Here is an 18840-nt window from a genome sequence, read left to right as displayed (position 1 = left end):
TTTATTCCCCTGAGGGAGAGCGCGTGTCAGTGTTAACAACAGCAGCCACCTGCCGGTTGGCTGGAGCACAGAGCACGCACACAGGCGAGTGTCGGCACCCTGACAGGAGGTGGCCCCGATCCCCCGCCGGCCGGCCCCTAGGCCCCTCTGCTTCACATTCACAGAATCACTTCTTGTGCAAAACAAGCAGTCTAAGTAGAAAGAATGCCCTCGTCACCCTCCTCATCCTCGCCATCATCGTCGTCCTGCTGATCCAAACCGTAGAAAAGCCCCCGGCTCCCTCGGCTGCGGCTCTGGCCGCGTTCCCTGGCCCGCGTCTATCTGCAGTGGGAGGGCAGCTGTGCGTAGACGGGGTGGGCCAGCCGCACGTTGAGCGAGTCGTTGTGCTGGACTAGGGATGTGTGCTGGTAGTGCAGGACGAGCTCCTTCAGGCTGCCGTAGAGGTTGTAGGGCTCGGCGAAGCCGTAACCTCGCGCAGTGCTGTAGATCACGCAGTGCTTCACATCCCCATCCGCCCTATGATCCAGACAAGAGAGAAGAGAGGCGGTGGTCAGGAAGGACGGGGGGACAAAAGGGACCCCTGCCCCAAGGAGCCGGCTCAATGTCCCAGAAAGGCTCCTGGCTGAAGAGCCCTTGAAGCTGAGCCTGGCCAGTACCTTAGAGGAAGGCCAAGGCTCAGAAGCTCCATTTTATGGATGAGGAAACCAAGGTTCCCAACCAAGACCCTTAACTAAAGCTGGGTGAGTATGGGGCAGAGGCATGGCAGGTGGGCTGCTCTGCTCAAAGAGAGGCCATTTCTCAGGCTGATTGTGTCCATCAAAGACTCTGAAAGCCAGTGGGAGAGAATCTGGGGAAGCTGGGGTGAGGGAGCGGCTCCTGGAGGCAGCAGCTACCCAAGGCAGAATGGAAGGGGAGGGGAGGGGAGAGGAGGGGAGGGGAGGGGAGGGGAGGGGAGGGGAGGGGAGGGGAGGGGAGGGGAGGGGGGAAGGGAAGGGAAGGGAAGGGAAGGGAAGGGAAGGGAAGGGAAGGGAAGAAGTCTCTGGATACTCTCTGCCTGCTTCCCCCCTCCAGCCCAGGGTTTGCTGCCTGGGGCAAAGGACACCTCTGGCCTGTGCTTTCTGGATGGCTCCCCTGGGCCAGGGCTGGTGGAGTACCTAGGTGTTGGAGATGGGGCCTCTGAAAGTTTCCCCAACTCCTTGTCACTACCATTGAGATAACACCAACCATTGTGGAGGCAAAAGTGACAAGCCCATGTCATCTAAGCCCTGTCCCTGGCACTGGGCTGGGGGCAAAAATTTCTTCTTCCTGCCTCCTCACATTCCCGAGGCCTTCTATGGGAAGGACAAAAGGCTCCTCAACAGAGACAGCAAGATGGACCAGCACCTGGCACCTGAACTGGCAAAGGGAATGGCTTCTTGACAACAGCAAGAAGGATGTATTTACTGGTTCAAGCCCTGGAGTTCTCTTCATGAAGTAGAGATAATTCTGTCTACACTAACTAGTCCCAATTTCCCCTCTTGGGCCTCGGTTTTCCCTTTTGCCAAATGAAGACTTGGATGACATAAATGGTCTGTTAGGGCCCATGATCTCTGTGCTTGCCTCTCCCACATCTAAAAGAGCAGAACCAAAGCTCAGCTGGGCCTCCCGTCCATTCCTGACCACAACTCTGGACTGCCTGCCCCTTGGTCATTGCTGGAGAGGCGGCTGGAGAGACTCCAGAAGCCCCACTCCCCCAGGAGCCAGGCTTGGAGTCCTCTGCAGGACCCTTCAGATGCGGCTAGTGGCCGGCTCAGATGGCAGCAGAATAAGAGACTCACACCACAGAGCAGGCGTAGCATCCTTTCTTACTACTCTCACGAATTAAAAAGGCTCCATCGGGTTTCCCATGGAGCAGGTCCTCTGCTTGGAGTCGATTGAGATCCCCGACAAACCACGTTTTCTCATCGTAATGTGGCAGATTTTCATCTTCCTCATTCATAAAATAGGTCCTAGGAAGAAGGTGAGAAAGTGACTCCATCAGGCAGGCAGGGTTCCCCCCACCAGCCCAGAGAGAGACACCCTGCTCGGGGTGGGCCTGCCCAGGTTCTTTAGCCACAAACGCCCTTCCCAGGGGGGCCCCAAAAGGCACTTACTCATCGATGTGGTCATTCTTGATTCCTAGCCAGTCATTGAGGCGTTTCTGTCTCACTCCTTTGTGACTGAGCCATCTGTAGATGGAGAAAGAGTATCTTGATATGGGCTCTGGGTCCCTGGGGGTCCACCCCAAGCCCTCCAGAGCCCATCTGCTCAGACCGGACAGGATGGTGTCTCTGCATGGGCTGGAGAATCTGCCCACAGAAACCTTCTCCGCCGCCTGGCGCCCACCACTTCTGCTTTCAGAAGCAGAGCTCCCCTCTGGCTGCCCCAGTCACTTACACGAGATACTGGTCACGAATCTTGCGCAGCTGAATCAGGTCGGGTTTGATACTGTTCATCTTCTTGTCGGTCTCCCGGTTGTCCAGGGCTTGCTTCTTCAAGTCCTGCTCCAGTCGCATCTTGCTGTCATGGATTTCCCCCAGGCGGGATTTCAGTTTCTCATAATTCATCATTATCCTGAAAAGGAGCTGCGTGTTACGGGCCAGGTGAGGGATCCCAGCGGGGGCGGCAGCCAGGCTTGGATGATCCTTGGACCCAGTGGGAGACTGCGCCCTCTGCCCTCTGGGCCGTGGCAATCCCAATGACACCCTGTTAGGGCCTCCTCGGTGCTGCTCTGCCCCGTGATGGCCAAGGGAAAGGCTGCAGGGCCTGGGAGCCGGGAGCTTCCCCCCATCCCTCCTTCTGTTTTCTGGAGTCTTTCCATCACCGCCAGCCCCCAGGAGCCAGGACCATGCTGAGCCCGTCCAATCCAGTTTACCCCACCAAGACTTATGAAGTGCCTACTGTGCACTAGGATCTGTAAGAGACACTGGTGACCCCCAGGGTCCCTGCTCTCAAGCCTCAGCTACCCTGGTGCCCAGCCCACAGGGGGTACAAAAGTCTGCATGTACCCGAGAAGGCCCTTAGGCCTGCCTGACCCCTCTAAAGTTCTATTGCTGCCTTTTGTGTAGCATCACAACCCAGAACCTTTCATGGTGACAAAGAAATTAATCTCAACAAAACTGACTGTGACTGATGGCGTGTATGAAGATGTGGGAGGAGGGAGAGGGAGGAGGAAAGAGAAAGAAGGGAGAGGGAGGAGGGGAAGGGAAGATGGAAGATGAAGAAAGGAGAGGGGAGGAGGGAGAAGGAAGAAGGGAGGAAAGAAGAAGGGAGAGGGAAGATGGAAGTAGGAAGAAAGGAGGGGAAGGAGGGGAAAGAGGGAGGATGGGAGGGGAGGAGGGAAAAGAGAGGAAAAAGGGGGAGGGAGAGGAAAGAGAGGTAGGATAGAGAACAGGGAAAGGGAAAAGGAATGGGGAAGAAGGGAGGAGGAAAGAGGGCTTCACCAAGACTTCTGAGCCTCATCTCCAGCAGCAGGAGAGCTTCCTCTGCTCTGGATCAGTTCAGACAAGTCATCCCACAGTCCCCTCATGGGCCACTAAAACTGGCTCCTGACAGCTCGCTGGGCATTGGGGCAGGGCACTGGAAGGGACTTGTCAGAAGGATTTGACTCTGGCCTCTAACACTGGCTGAGCTGGGTCACCTGCAAGTCACTTTCCTCTCTGAACCTCAGTCTCCTCACCTGTAAAGTGGGGACAATGTCTGAAATATGCTTTGCGAACTTTGCAGAGCCCTAGAAAGGTCTGTCATCCTCATTCTTATTTCCTGCATTCTGCCACCAGAATGTCAGTGGCCATAAGCATTTTGGTGCCTATGGATTTTCCTCTGTCCTTGACCTCTGGCTGTGGGAGTGCCTCTGCCTCTGCCTCCCCTGGGTCTCCCTTCTTTCCTGACACAATCAGTGCCTATAGTCCATACTCAGAACCCTCCCCTCCAGCCCAGATGGCTCCTGGCATCTTTTCAAGGATTCTTCCAAGGTCACCAGAGATGGTGTGTCTGCTCACATCTCCTCTGCTGGGCCTTTCCCAGCTTCCTCCAGAATCCTGGCCCTCCTTGACTGACCCCTCTATGTCCTTCTCCAGGCCCAGCTTCTACATGCTGGCCACTGAAGCTATGGAAATAAAAACCAACCAGACCCTCTCTCCAGGCACCCACAGTCTGCTCTGCCCATGGTCTAGTCTACCTACCAGACTCCAAGGATCCTTTGACATCACCCTAAGCCCTCCCATCCAAGTCACATTCCTCCCTTGTCCACTTCTCTATCTTGGTCTCTGACTCACTGTTCTCTCTTCCTCTAATCAATCACCAGGGTCAGTCAATATCCTTTTATTCGTTCCCTGGTCACCTCAGGTGCCCGGGCCCCCAAGCCTTCCCAAGACTCTATGGTGCCACCAAGACAAGCCCTGACTGTCATCCCTTTCTTCAGAGCATCCTCACACTGAGGAGACTCCTGCTTCCTGGAGCACTGTCTCCTCTGCTCAACCCTTGGCAGCTGCTCCCACCATGTCTGGCCCAGCTCTTCCTCCCTTGTTGATGGCTCCTCTGAATCTATAGAGCCCCACACTCTGCTCACGCAATTCATGGGTAACTGTCCCATCCCCGAGCAGACCCTCTCACTGCCCTCAACAAGGCTAAGATTTCTTGTTCTCCATCTTAGTGGAGCCAAGGAGAGCTGCCCTTGTGTTCAAACACTGGGACACGGGCCACAGGCCCAAGGATGCTCACCGGGATAAGGGGACACTTACCGCTCAATCTCCTTTTCATTCCCCTCTCTCCGAAACCTCTCAATATAGTCTTTTCTCTGGCGCTCCTGTGTCTGGCACTGCTCCTCAAATATCTTAATTGTTTCATTAAAAGCTTCAATTGCTGTCCTCTTCATTTGAATTTCCTATAGAGAAGGAAGAAAACCAGACATGTTTGGTGGGTAAGACCAGGGTCCTGCCTGCACCTCGCTTGGGGCTGAGGTGGGGGGGAGGGGGGTTGAGAAGGGAGAGAAGCCTGACCACAATGAGGATGTGTTTGTGAATCTCTGAAAGGTTCCCAACTCCTTGATCTTTGCTCTTCCTAACACCTTGTTAGCCCCATTATAAAGATGAGAAAACCAAGGCTGGATTCAAGTCCAGAGCCACCTGTCTACCCAAGGGACAACCTGACCTCTACAAATCTTTAATGTTCTTGGGTTGTTTGGAATTGTTTGTTTTTTGACAGGAGGGATGGAGGGGAATGGAAGAAAGGAGATCAGAGTTTCCCCAAAGGCTTTTGAAACCAGGCCTTAAATGCAAGGTTAAAGGAGGATTTGGCCTAGAATCTCTGCCCATCCTTCTGTGTGTATATGTATATGTATATGTATATGTATATGTATATGTATATGTATATGTATATGTATATGTATATGTATATGTATATGTATATGTATATTATATGTATATGTATATTATATGTATATGTATATATATATATATAGAGAGAGAGAGAGAGAGAGAGAGAGAGAGAGAGAGATGGGGGGAGGGTACAGATTTTATTCTAAACTTAACAACACAATAAAATGGGCACTTCTACATAGGGATTACATATAGTTTCAAGCTTTCAAAGCTGTCCAGCTTGCCTGGGCTTTCAGGCCTTCCCTCTGTTTCCTTTCCATAGGGTTTAAAAAAGATAGTTCCAAGGGGCTCCCAGGCTTTTCTTTCTGCCCACCCCCACCCTCGCAGCCCCTCTGATCTGGCTTCCTGGCCTCCCAGGCTTTTTGACTTCTGTCCCCTGCTCTCTGCCTTTACGGCGACCCTGCCCAGGGCTGGGCATCCCCACAACCGTTCTCTTTCTACAGTCTATCTTCTCTGCCTACAGGCACCACAGGGTAGGGCTACCCTGCTCTCTGTGACCCTCCTCCCAAGCTCCCTCCTGCTCCTCAGGCTGTCCCTGTGGACTTTGACTGCCTCCTTCTCATTCACCATCTTGACTCAACTAGTTAGGTTTACAAATCACTTTACCATGCTAATTCCTTTGATCTGGGGAGATCTGGGAGCATATGTTCTCATGATTCCCATTTTACAGAGGAGGCAACAGAGGTTCCCCTCCCAGCAGAGGACCTCTCCTCCAATGGAGCCCTTCAGTCCTGTCTGTTTTTTTTAAGTTTTTTTTTTTTTTTTGCTAGGCAATGGGGCTAAGTGGCTTGCCCAAGGCCACACAGCTAGGTAATTATTAAGCGTCTGAGACTGGATTTGAACCCAGGTACTCCTGACTCCAGGGCTGGTGCTTTATCCACTGCGCCACCTAACTGCCCCTCAGTCCTGTCTGTTTTGTGGGGGTCCCAGGGATCGGTCCTGATGGCACCATCTCACTGCAGCTGAATGTCACCTAGACACCTTTGCCAGACTCCCCCACAAGGAAAGGCTGGGAGGCTGCCAAAAGTTTGGGCTCAAATGAAGGATGGCTGAATAAATGACTCCCTCATTTCCTGAGGTTGGCCCCTATAGCAATGTGGGGCTGTTGGGGGGGTCAGAATCCTTTTTTTCCTAGAAATTTAAGATTCAGTTCCCAAGAGGGAGGGTCCCCCAGTTGGTGACTCTGGAGACAAGGGTGATCCCAGTGCTAGGCCCCCCTTAGGAGTTGAGCTATGGTATCATGAATATCAATAGCTCATATATGAGCCTCAATCATTATCCAGACTAATAAGAAAAACTACCTAGGAAACACGGTCGAAAGCATTTTCTTGGATCAGAGCTTGCCCAGAAGTTTTTCAAGCAATGCCTGCAAATAGTCCTGAGCATCATAAAAATTCCTAGCATCTTCCACATTCCAGACTTCAACATGGGTCAAATAAGACCAAGTTGGCCTTAACTAGGAAAGAATAAAAAGGAGCCAGGAAGCAAAATGGGGAAAGGGCCAGGCCAAAACATTAACCCTCTCCATCACCAAAGGAAAATGTACCTATTGGGTGTGTGGACTCAAACCACCAACGGGGACATGGGGAGGGCTGCAGGTCATTGCCGAGGGGCCACTGGCAGGGCTCTGGGGCCTGAGGGGTACCATGCAGCTCCTCTGGAGAATGAGGAAGACGAGGCCTGAGCTGTCTGCCTGCCATGCATGCTGTGAGTTTGGGACCTGCTACGCCACCTAATTGTACTGTGGGTGCCACTTCCTGGGGCCCTGCCTCCACTCCAGCCGGGACCTGCCCACTACCCTCTCTGGACTCTCAGGGACTTCAGAGGAATCCTGGCCAACTCAGACCAAGAAAAGGGCATTCTTATCTGCTTAGCCTTAGTTTCCTTCTCTGTCAAAGAAGGTTGCTGGCTTCATTGCTAACTTCTGAATGGGGACCCTCCACTGTCCTCCAAGTGAATGTGCCTTGGGGTCAGCTCTGCCCCTCATGGCCCCCTTCAGGCCTCTCATCTGCCAGGCTGGGAGCTTTACAAATAGAAGACAGAGGGGCAGCTAGGTAGCCCAGTGGATAGAGTACCAGACCTAGAGTCAGGAGGACTTGAGTTCAGATCTGGCCTCAGAAACTTAATAATTACCTAGCTGTGTGGCCTTGGACAAATCACTTAACTCCATTGCCTTGCAAAAACCAAAAACTAAAAACCAAAACAAAAAACAAATAGAAGGCAGGGCCTGCCTCACCGTGTGTCTCTTTCCCAGTCTTCCACCAGCCTTCCTCTGCTCTGGTTTCTAGGTTTTTATTCCCAGGGCCAACACTACCTTTTAAAATAATGGCACCCAAGGTGGGGTCTGAAGACAGCATGGGAGCTTAAAGGAACTGGCAGCCCAGGCATGCCTTGAACAAATGAATTGTCTGGGACCCCAAGTCAAGGGGCCTCCCACAGTGAAGCTTCCCAGAGTCTCTGCTGGCGCTCTGCCAGCCAGCAGCCCACTGCCACCCACCTGCGAAGTCCTGGTGTACTCTTCGTACAGCCGGTCATACTCTTTGCTCTTCTCTTGGTACTGAGAGTGGTATTCTTGCAACTTGGTGCCAACAGCGTCAATGTTGTCTTCCTTCACCAGCTGATCCTGCACAGAGAAAGGAAGGGGCACTGATAGGGTAACAATCATTTCTTCTCCCTGGACCCACATTGGTCTCATTTCCCAACAGCCCCCAAATCCTTAATGGGGCTGTGCCATCAACCAAACCCATCAGCCAACAAGCCACACATGAAAGCCTGTGCCCACTCTGTCCATTCCAATCTGGCAATGCCCATTCTGTGACCCTTCTCTGTCACACCCATTCTGCCTGTCTGTTCCACACCCCCCCATTCATTCCATTCTGTTTCTGTCTTGTGCCCCCTCTGCCCTTTCCATCCTGCCTTTGCCTATCCTGCACCCCTCTGTCTATGCCCATCTTGCTTCTCTGAGCTCTACCACCCTTATATCTTGTTCTATCTATTCTAATGTGGTATCTCTGCATGTTTCTTCAACATTCACTTGGAACATGTCACTTTAATTCAATTTCCACTCGACAACAATGCCGAGACATTTCACCTGACCTCAGTGATGTTGGGGCTGAACATTCAGGCTATGGGAATGCACTCTGTCTTTCTGAAATGATGAAATGCTCAGAAGTGCCTGTGTTGGCCAGGCTCCTCTACTGAGCTGTGGTGGGAGGAGCGCTGCCGCTGTGTGGCCTTACCTGCTGGTACCTGGAGATGGGGTACATCAGCTTCACATCAAGCTTGGGGTTGTACTGGGCCAGAGACTCGTGGCGGTAGTGATTGATCAGCTCCACCACTGAGCCGAACGTCAGCGGATCTGAGAAGCCGTACTTGCCATCCCGATGGTAAATCTTAATCAATTTGTTATTGCCTCCCTTCCTGTAAAACACAATGATGCCCACTAAATCTCAGCTTCCCATAGGGAGTCCCTTGGTCACAGGTGGCTCACCATGTTTTATTTGGATGTGTGAGGCTGGGACAACAACTTCTCCCCCTAGTGAGGTTGGAATGACCCAATATAGAAAGTAGTCTGTGGATCTATGCTCATGTGGGCATCATCCAGGGGGTCTGTGACCTTGACCACCAAAGCAGAGCACAACCCATCCACATCTCCCCACCCTGTGGGATCCTGTTCTCCCAGGAATTTGCTTCAGGGTATCCACTCCCTGGGCCAGGGGCTTCTGCTCTGTCAATCCAACAACATGCATTTGTTGAACTCGTACTATGGGCCAGCACCTTTCTAGGGGCTAGAACTGCAAGTATAAGTAAAAAAGATGGTCCTTGCACCCTCAAAGAGCTTATGCTCTGATGGGGAGACAAGGTAAAAAGGGGACATAGGAGTGGGGGTCAGGAAGAGAACAGGGAGAGCCAGGGAGAGGCATGTCCATTGTCCCCGAGGCCCGGTGAGTCTCAGGAGCCGAATTGCTAAATGTGGCGGGACCGATTCTTTGGGGTAAGGTGACCTTTCAGAGAGAAGCTTCTGATCATTCCCCAAAAACAATCCAACCCATCCTCTTCCTCTACTTCAGTTCTAGGGCATCTATGCAAGTTAGAAGTCCTCATACACCAGCACTACCGGGTCTCCACCACAGTCACTCATCATCCACTTGGTTTTTCCTTTGTGGATGGTCAGGTCAAACTCTGGAGTGATCACAAAGTTCATCTAGGAATCTCTGAGATGTCCCTAGGCTTGAGGCCATTAGACCATCCCCTGGGAATCCCTCATTCCTTTGGGCTCTGCCTGGACAATGATGTCACAGGCAAAGCTCCTGGGTGAACATTCATTCATTTCCCTATTTGATGCCATCATTTCTATTGATTATCAGAAGCTTGTGTTCAGAATGAATTTTCTCCTTTCATTTTTTTCAAAGAGCCTTCTTTGACTTTGATATCTGCAGGTTGTTACTTAAGGGATATGTTATAGGGGTTTGGGGGGAATGACTGTGGGAGAGGAGCATCTCGGGGACAAAAGACAGCTCCAAGTCCCCTCTCCAAAAGTTCCTCTGAGTGGCATCCTCAGCTCACTTTCCCAGTTTGGAGGACCTCCAGCACAGAGGCCGCCAGGGAGGACTCAGAAGTCACATCTCCTCAGAACGTGGCCCAAGATGCTCTGGCCAGACAACTGAGGGAAGGAGCATGGCTCACTCCCAGAATAATGGAGACCAGGATAATGAATTCTGCTCTTGGTCCCATTCTCTTGTCACAGAGGTGCTGGGAATCCCCAGAAACAACCATCCAATCCACTAACACAGGTGGGCCATCCTCCTGTTGTCCAATCCTTTCTCCAATTATGGTTTTTGAAGTTTCACATTTGATGGGTGTTAGATCACCTTTACCTAGGAGTCAGGTTCAAACTTACAGAATGACCTATAGTCACAGCTAAATGTGGCCATTGGAGGCCTACTGAGCCCATGGCACAACAGACTCCAAGATGCTGTAGCCATCTCCATTGAGCTCCATTTTTAATTTTAATTTTTGAATAGACGGGAAGAAAGGACATCCCAAGGTAGCTTCTTGAGGGCATACCCCAATGGAGAGAGAACATTGGTGCCACTTAGCTGTGTGACCTGGGGCAAGTTGGTCTCCTCATCTGTAAAATGGGGATATAAGTTCTTCCTCTCACCCTCTTTCCCTCCCTGCCAAGAACTCTAGAGATAGATTTCCTCTGAAGTGTCCTGCCCAATCACACCAATAGCTCAGTAGCTCTGGTGCAAACCTCGACTCTCCAGGATTGGCATTGGTAAAATTAATATTGAGTATGTGTCCTGCAGAGCCAATGTATTGAATGCAGACCAGTCAGGTCAGCAGAAACCTGCTGTGAGACAGGCCCAAGGAAGTGGGCTTTACATGCCAAACTCCTTTGCCTTATTTTTTTTGCAAGGATTAAGTGACTTGCCCAAGGTCACACAGCTAGATAATTATTAAGTGTCTGAGGCCAGATTTGAACTCAGGTCCTCCCAACTCCAGGGCCAGTGCTCTATCCACTGTGCCACCTAGCTGCCCCCTCCTTTGCCTTATAAATCTACTTTATGGATAAGGAAATGGAGACTCAGAGGGTGGAGGGGTGACTTTCAAATCTAGGTTTCTCTTGGTTCCAAAGCCCATAATTTTCTCCCTGAGAAGTCTGGAGGAGTAATGAATGGACACCCCTCTGGGCAGAATTATTGGAAATTTTGGATTTGAGCCCCAAAGCCTGGTCCTAGCTGGGGCTGAGGAATGGAGAACCCTTGTAGAGGTGACAGTGATGGACAGTGGGAAGGAATGAAGGGACCCGGTCTGGAGCAGAGACTTGGGAACTGCCCTGTCCATACTGTGTACACTAATGCCTCCAGACCCTGAATAACGGGGGAGGGGCTACACAACACTGAATGGGCCACCTCATCAGCTAGTGAGCTCCCCGTCACTAAAAGTATGCAAGCAGGATGCTGTAAGGATAACTTCCTGACCAGGAGTTGGAGGGAGCTGGGTGACTCAGAGGAGCTTGGAGGCCTTTTCCAACCCTGAGTCTAACCTTAGAATCCAAGTGGATGGCGCAGGACCCAGATCAAGGGGGGGCAGGGGGTGTGGCAGGGGGAGAGGGGGTTGAGGTCTTGGGGTCTCTGCCTCCAATAGCACTGTGACTTCAATCTGCAGTCATTAAGACCCAGTGTATGCTGGGAATCAGAACACACATTTTAAAAAAAAGGAAGGACAGTCCTCTTCCTGGAAGGGTCTCAGTTTATAGACATAGATATATGTGGTGTTGGGGGCCTTCCTGAAGGAGGAGACCCCAGAACTGGGCCTTAACAGGAGGGGGAGGGGAGGAAGAAGAGTATTTCAGGAGTGGGTCCAGGCCACACAAAGGTGTGGAGTACTGTGTATCAGGTCCAGCATGTGGGGGAGCCTTACCAACTGAGGCCAATGGAGGGTCCCCGACAGTTTTATCTTGAAGGGAGTGGGGAGCCACTGACTCTTCTTGATGGGGAGTGTGATGTGGTCAGGTTCTATTGCCTTCCATTTCCCCCACCCAGGCTACTGAAGCTCCAGCCTCCAAGGGCTGGACCAGGAAGGCGACAGTGCCTGGCTCCCGCCTGGGCAGCACATAACCAGCTGAAGGGGCTGGAGAAGAGAAGCCCGGCTGGTAACCTGAGAACCAGTGGTGCTGTGAGAGCAGAATGGACCACAGATGGGAAGAGAGATGGTGGGGAGTTGGGGAGGGAGGGGACTCTGCATTCAAGGAGAGGCTAACTGGAGCCCTGAGGCCTCTTTCATCCCAGAGTTTCTGGGAACATCAGAGTTCCTCTTTCTTTCTCTCCTAGAACCTAGTACCTTGCTCTGTACACAGCTGGTACTTAATAAGTGCTGATGAAACTGAATTAGTTCTCTCTGACATATCTAGGAAACAGCCTGTAGTGAGGCCTCACATAGGCCCAGTCACTAGGTGGGTAGGGAAAGCCCAATCAAGGTGGGCCCCAAGGGGAGTGGGGGTCTCAGGAGCAGAGGTTGGTCTCCTCAGAGGCCTGAAATTGACTGTCAGGAAAGAGAAGGGTCTGTCCCCCAGGAAGCACCCCCTCCCACATCCCGCTTCCTTTCATGCCCCTCCAAGAGCACAGTCTGGCTGTCGGAGGAAGCTCTGCCATTGTCTGGCGTACCAAGGCTCCAGGAATGCCTACAAGGAGAGAGCGCAGGAAGCAGGGGTGGGGACCAAGGGGAGGCCACAGCCTGGGGCTGGGAGAGAGGCCAAAGCCTGTGCTCCAGAGGAGCACACACTGACCCGGAGGGCTCTGGCCACTAGGGACAGACAGGACAGGCGCTGCAGCTGGGAGGGACATGTGGAGGACGGAGGCCCCAGGGGGCAGACCTTCTTTCTTTAGACTTTCTTAACCACTGGCCATCCTCCACAGAAGGTCCTGAGCCTCCTGCCACTCTGGACTTCTTCCCACAGCCTTGGTGAATCACAGCCTTGGGGCTGGAAGGGGTCCAGGCACCCCTCCTCTCTGAAACCCTGGGACTTTCCATTTCTCACTAGCAAGAGGACAAGGGAGAATCCAACAGAAGCTGAGCCACTGGCTCCCAGTCATGCTTGGAGCTCCAAGACCTCAGTGGCAACTCGGGGAGACAGGGTAGCCCAGGGGATAGAGTGCCGGCCTCCCCACAGAATTCCATGGAAGCCTGAGGCTCCTCAGAGCCATTGGGCCTTGTCCGTGGTTCCCCAGGATCACCAACAGGCATAAGGAGTTTCCTGAAGTAGGGAGCAGCCCCCTGCTTAGCTGGTCCCTGGCGTTCAGCCAGTCTGGCATGTGATCAGCTTACTAAACGCCTTTCCATCCTGGTTGTGTGAACCTGGCCAAGTCACCTGGCTTTTCAGGGCCCAGTCGGCTTCTTCCCCTGGAATTTCCCAAGCCCCTCCAGGGCGGGCAGGACAGTCTGTGCCTAGTCCTCTCCCATGGGGAAGGAGGCCCTTTGGCAGGCTGGGGAGACGCTCCAGAGACCCGAGGGGAAGATGGTGGAGGGGGTGGATGGCTACCTTCCATCTGCCAGCACCAGGCTCCTGCCAACAGCTGGAGGCTGTATGAGAAAACATTTGTGGGCACCGCTCTCTTCTGCAAAAAAAGCAACCACACAGCCCCCTTCCCACTGCAGGCAAAGAAGCCAGAGGCTCCCAAACTCACCGCAGAGTCAGAGTGTAGTCCCCCTGCACCTTGGTGGATGCGTCTCGCACCAGGAAGGTTCCATCTGGCATGTCCCGGAGTTTGTCGTTGACCTCTTCCCTGGAGAAAGAGGGCAGCAGAGACAGAGGGAACAGGACAGTCATCCCCTGTGAGAGGCAGCAGGTGGCAGAAGGTGACCCAACCAGGGACTGAAGAAGCTGCTTCGGAGGCCTCCTTGTCTGGCTGGTGCCATCCTCACTGGCATCCCCTCTCCCCACCCAAGATCTCTCTTTTTGTCCTGTTATACAATCCAAGGGCAGACCATATGCCCTTTAAACAGGCTCAGATTTCAGATGCCATGGAGGTGGCACTATTGTTTCTCTTGAGCCTTTGGGGCACTCAGGCAGGTCTGAACTTGTATAGCCTCACAAGAACCAGCAGCCGCCCTCCGCCACTGTGAGGTTCTAAAGAAGTGACAGTGGCAGCTGGGACAGTGGCATCTGGGGGGCCAGGAAAGACCTGGTTCAGAAAATTCTGGACAGCCCAGGTCCAGTGTAGGTTTGCCCTTTGGCTCAGGAATTTAAAGAACAGATTCCAGGGTGAGACTGGAAAGCGACAGAGTCCCAGGGGGGCAATCGTCGGATCTCAGGGAAGCTGCCATGTTTAAAATCAAGACTTGCTTGTCTTACATGGACAGCAAGACAATGTTTCCTGAACTCAAGGAAAAATCCCTTTTATCAGACTAGGCTTTAGACCCAGTTTAAGAAGGTGAAGGTCAACAGGAAGGGAAGGTCAACAAGTTTTACACTTAGGTTTTTGTTTTTTGTTTTTAGTTTTTGCAAGGCAGTGGGGTTAAATGACTTGCCCAGGGTCACACAGCTAGGTAACTATTAAGTGTCTGACACTTAGGGTTTTTTTTTAAAATCAGTTTCCAGGGCAGCTAGGTGGTGCAGTGGATAGAGCACCGGCCCTGGAGTCAGGAGGACCTGAGTTCAAATCCGGCCTCAGACGCTTAATTGCCTTGCAAAAACCAAAAAATCAAAATCAAAATCAGTTTCCAAGGACAAGATGAGAGGCCACATCTGCCAGACCCAGGCATCTCTTTCCCCAGATGGGGACACTATCAGAACCAACCCAAGCCAAGACTCGCTCTTATCGAGATATACAAGCAAAGCCTTGGAAAGATTTGAGTGTTGGGCTTTTGGGTCTTATGTCCCTTGGAAAGCTTGGAGTCCTCCTTTGATGGGGAAGACACAACAGCCCACAGCAAATGACTGTAGAGCATGGGAAGTAAGTTCTCCCATAGCCTCATCCCCATGGGCCCCCTCAGCTCCACTCTGTTCCTTCACAGGCTCTGGGAGGAGCCACTTATAGCTAAGGTGGCTTGGGGATTTCCTGGTCACTGCAGAGAAGTGTCTAGGCTTCTGAGACTCACCCAAGAGGCTCTTAAAAGGTCAGTTGTGGCCGATGGGGAGAACCCTATTCTTAATGTGAACACCCAGAAGCCTCCATGCAGCTCAGGCAACTGCCACCACCTCAGGGACATCCTTGGATCCCAGGACCCTTGGAATGCAATGCTGTGTCTTCCAAAGGGAGAGAAGGTAGCATGACTGGAGTGCCTACCTTGAGATGTCTCCCCAGTACCACTCTGCATCAGGGAGGGAAAATCCTGAATTGTCCTTCACCCCATTGGCACCAGCTTGAGTCAACGATTTGGGTGGCTTTGGTGGAAGAGCTAGGAGAGAAGAAACCGAAAGGATTGGAGGGCCACAAATCATTTGCTGTTGACTTGATTTCCCATACCTCAGACCAGCTCGCTGTGCTCAGTCCAGAACTGACAGATGTGTAACGCTGAAAAGGCCAGGACCCTCTGGACCAATGACCCTGAGCAGGGGCTCCCCCAGACCCACCATGAGAAGGCTTCGGCTCATGGGACCCCTCCCTCTGGGGAGCTCCATTCTTTTTGGCATGGACCTGGCTTTTAGGCAGTACCACTTGATACCAAAAGGAAATCTGAACCTCTTTACCTTTCAATATCCTACCACCCAACCTGGGTTTCTGCCTTCTGGGTCAGAGCAGAACAAATCTCCTCCCCCACTCCACACATCAGTCCTTCTCCTAAGCCCTGCAGACAGCCGCCCCTCAGCTCCTCTTCTTACGGCTGGTAGTCACATGCCACACACCACATGTTTCTCATTTAGGGTCATTCTGCTGACTCATGCTGAATATCCCAGACCATTAGGATCTCCAGATCTTCTTCAGTCAAAATATTATTTTAAGGATCTTCTCCCCCTTCCTGAAGCGGGTTATTTTATGCGGAAAATGTGGGAAAAGAAGGAGAAGAATTCTGCTGAAGGAGTAGGAGCATATTGGAAAAAACTAATTTTCTTCTCTCCAAAAAGAATCTTGTTTTTAATTCTACCAGAGCAATGTTGGACTATCAAATACTGTTGGCCAGAATCCCCCTAAAACTAACAAGACCCTAAAGGGCAAGATGGCAAATGCTCCATGGCAACTCAAATGGAACCCACAAAGAAAATGCTTCCTGCAATTTTCAAAACATTTTAAAAAGCTACAATTTCCTAAAGCCTGAATTTTTCAATCTACTACTTCTGTAAGAACGTGACTTTTTTTTTTCAACTTGGGCAATAGATGAAAATTCTCTTTCAGTCTATGAGTTGGAAGGGTCCTATCAAGGACTCACATGGGCCTTTGACCAGCATCCATCTCTCTAAGACATGTGACACTAGTTTATGCTTGTTACCTCCCAGGGCAGGGTGAGAAAGAGGCTTCCTCTTTCCAAGACTAAATATGTCTTTTTGTAGTTTCTATTCATCTCTTCTTGGTCTTCCCTTGGTGGTCAACCAAAATCTTATGGTCTCTCCTGGACTCTCTTTCAGACTCAGCTCCATAAAGATCTCCTACAGGAGGTCTCCTGAGTGACCCTGTTGTTAGTATCCCCCACTCTTAGCTGGCACCTGAGTCCTAATAGGTGACATTTTTTAGTCATGAAAACCAATGAAAAAAAAGATATCATAGCTCTCATTCCTGTGAATCCCCTTCTGATTCTAAAAAGGGTAGAAGGAGATAAAAACATCAGGGTTTTTTATTATTATTATTTTAAATTTTCTTTATTTACACATTATTAAAATATTCTTGTTTAAGAGTAAATATAATACCCCCTCCTCCACAAAAATATGAAACCTCAAGTGAAAAGAAAAAAATGTGCTTCAGTCTGTGTTCCAATACCATCAGCTCTGTCTCTGGTGGATCACTTTCTTTATCATAAGTCTATCATAGAAGCTACTTCCATATTTTCCCACAGTTGCTGTTTCTGATTGTATTTCCCTCCATCCATTCCTCTTTACTACCATCTATTATATTTTCTCTCTCCTTTCACTCTGTCCCTCTTCAAAAATGTGCTATGGGGCAGCCAAGTAGTGCAGTGGACAGAGCACTGGCCCTGGGGCCAACAGGCCCCAAGCCTACATCCCACCTCAGAGACCCAGCAACCACCCAGCCCCGTGGTCCTGGACAGGCCATCCAATCCCACCACTTTGCAAAAAGTAAAAAAGAAACTGTACTATATCTGCCCATCTTCTCCTATGATCTGCCCTCTCCTCTATCACCCACATCCCCCCCCCTCTCCCCCTGTCCCCCTTCTCTCCTTTTTCTCCTAGATGTTGATACCCTATTGAGTGTGTATGTTATTTTACTAATATTTAATAATAACCTCTCTGAGCCATTTCTGATGAGAATGAAGGCCCCCTCATTGCCCTTTGCCTTCCCTCCTTCCATACCATTGAAAAAGTTACATGAAATATTTCAGCCTATTCTACCTCTCCTTTCACCCATTGAACAACTTAGTTTTTAGACCATCCATAAACTTAACTAAGGAGGGGCTAAGTATAAGATCTTTTTTCAAGGGCCAATGAGTGGAAATATGCTGGAGGACCCGAGTCTCATCAATGATGACTTTTTTGCTGTAAATGAATGAAACGGAAAGGACACTCAAGTTCAATGTTAGGATGACTCACAGGTTCATCTTGGAGAGGAAAAGAAAGAAGTTGGAGGGATGGGTCACAAGAAATATTATTTTATGGATCACCCTGTATTGTAGGACTAATGATAAGTATTTGCAAAAAAATCCACCATGAAAATACTCCTAACTTATGAACCAATACGGTTACTAGTTCAAGTGGTTCAGAAATTCTAGAACTTGATGATTTCATGTAAAACGTGTGGCAAAAGGTAAGGCTGGAAAGAAACATATGAGAAAGTGTTTCAAGAGCAAGAAACGAGAGAGGTCTAAAACTGGTAGATTCTTCAGAAGCCACAGACTGTTCACCTCTAGATCATGACTGCATTCTTCAAAGGAGAAATAGGGGTGGGGGGATTAATAGGCCCTGGACATTGTAAGCACCAAACACACAGGGAATGACACATTACTTTTTCAAAGAAGGACAATATTTACTGTGAACATTAGAGTTATCCTTAAGTTGGCTATCTGTGGACAGCCAGGCTGCTGACTCATCAGAGCTAAGATAAAAGTTTTAAATAAACAAGAATAATCACGAGATAAGCTATGGTGTTCACTTAAGAAGACTTATTCCTGAGTTATTTGAACAAATGATTAAAATTAAAACTAGGAGATGGACAAAAGAACAGACACTAACACCAAATCTTATAATTTCATCCAGAGTTAAAGTCATGTAGATTAATGACTACAGCAAGGAAGCCAGAAGATCTCAGAAAGCACCATCTACAGTAAACATCTAGCTCACTTGCCAAAAGGAAAGAGATGTCTGCCCCAGGCAATGTCAATTTAGAACAAACCTGTCTGGGTGATTGTGAGTAGTATTAGTTCATAAAGTAGGATAGAGACGTGGAGGATGCTTATAGAAGACCTAACTAGAGACGAGCATCTCCTCTGAAGAGGAGAACTGAAGAAGAGCATATCAGATAGGCAATGGGAAGGGGCATGGTGACTGGGGGCTGGCTGAAACCAAGAGCCAAGAGGAGCTCTGTGAAAGAAAAGGAGGGGGCAAGATGTAGGAGAGACAGGAAAGATGGGCCAGTCAAGTGACAAGAATGAGGGATGTCAGGAGAGATAAGGGAACTTCCATCTTCCCCTATGGTGTTGGGAGAAAAGGAGGAAGCTTGTCAGTGTTGGGCAGACCCTCAGGAAGAAGGGATGAACAAGCATGAATGGATTGTAAACTGCATTGTTGAAGGGAATGCATGAGACCACAGATCCACTTGAGTATTATCAA

The 18840-nt window shown here is 50.4% G+C and overlaps 1 protein-coding gene across 1 annotated transcript in view; it reads right to left on the bottom strand.

Moving 5' to 3' along the window:
- Positions 1 to 230: 230 nt before the first annotated feature.
- Positions 231 to 18840, bottom strand: part of PIK3R3 (phosphoinositide-3-kinase regulatory subunit 3) — a 58275-nt gene continuing 39665 nt past the window's right edge. Inside the window, exons 2-10 of the mRNA XM_074221539.1 lie at positions 15191 to 15302; positions 13589 to 13687; positions 8636 to 8816; positions 7894 to 8019; positions 4761 to 4903; positions 2416 to 2592; positions 2133 to 2207; positions 1818 to 1988; positions 231 to 516 (exon numbers count right to left, since the gene is read on the bottom strand). Of these exons, the coding sequence (XP_074077640.1) occupies positions 318 to 516; positions 1818 to 1988; positions 2133 to 2207; positions 2416 to 2592; positions 4761 to 4903; positions 7894 to 8019; positions 8636 to 8816; positions 13589 to 13687; positions 15191 to 15302 (1283 nt within the window). The 3' untranslated portion in view covers positions 231 to 317. The remainder of the gene's footprint in view (positions 517 to 1817; positions 1989 to 2132; positions 2208 to 2415; positions 2593 to 4760; positions 4904 to 7893; positions 8020 to 8635; positions 8817 to 13588; positions 13688 to 15190; positions 15303 to 18840) is intronic.

This window comes from Macrotis lagotis, chromosome 2, assembly GCF_037893015.1.
Source record: "Macrotis lagotis isolate mMagLag1 chromosome 2, bilby.v1.9.chrom.fasta, whole genome shotgun sequence".
NCBI classification, from domain to species: domain Eukaryota; kingdom Metazoa; phylum Chordata; class Mammalia; order Peramelemorphia; family Peramelidae; genus Macrotis; species Macrotis lagotis.
This window is presented reverse-complemented; position numbering and strand designations above follow the sequence as displayed.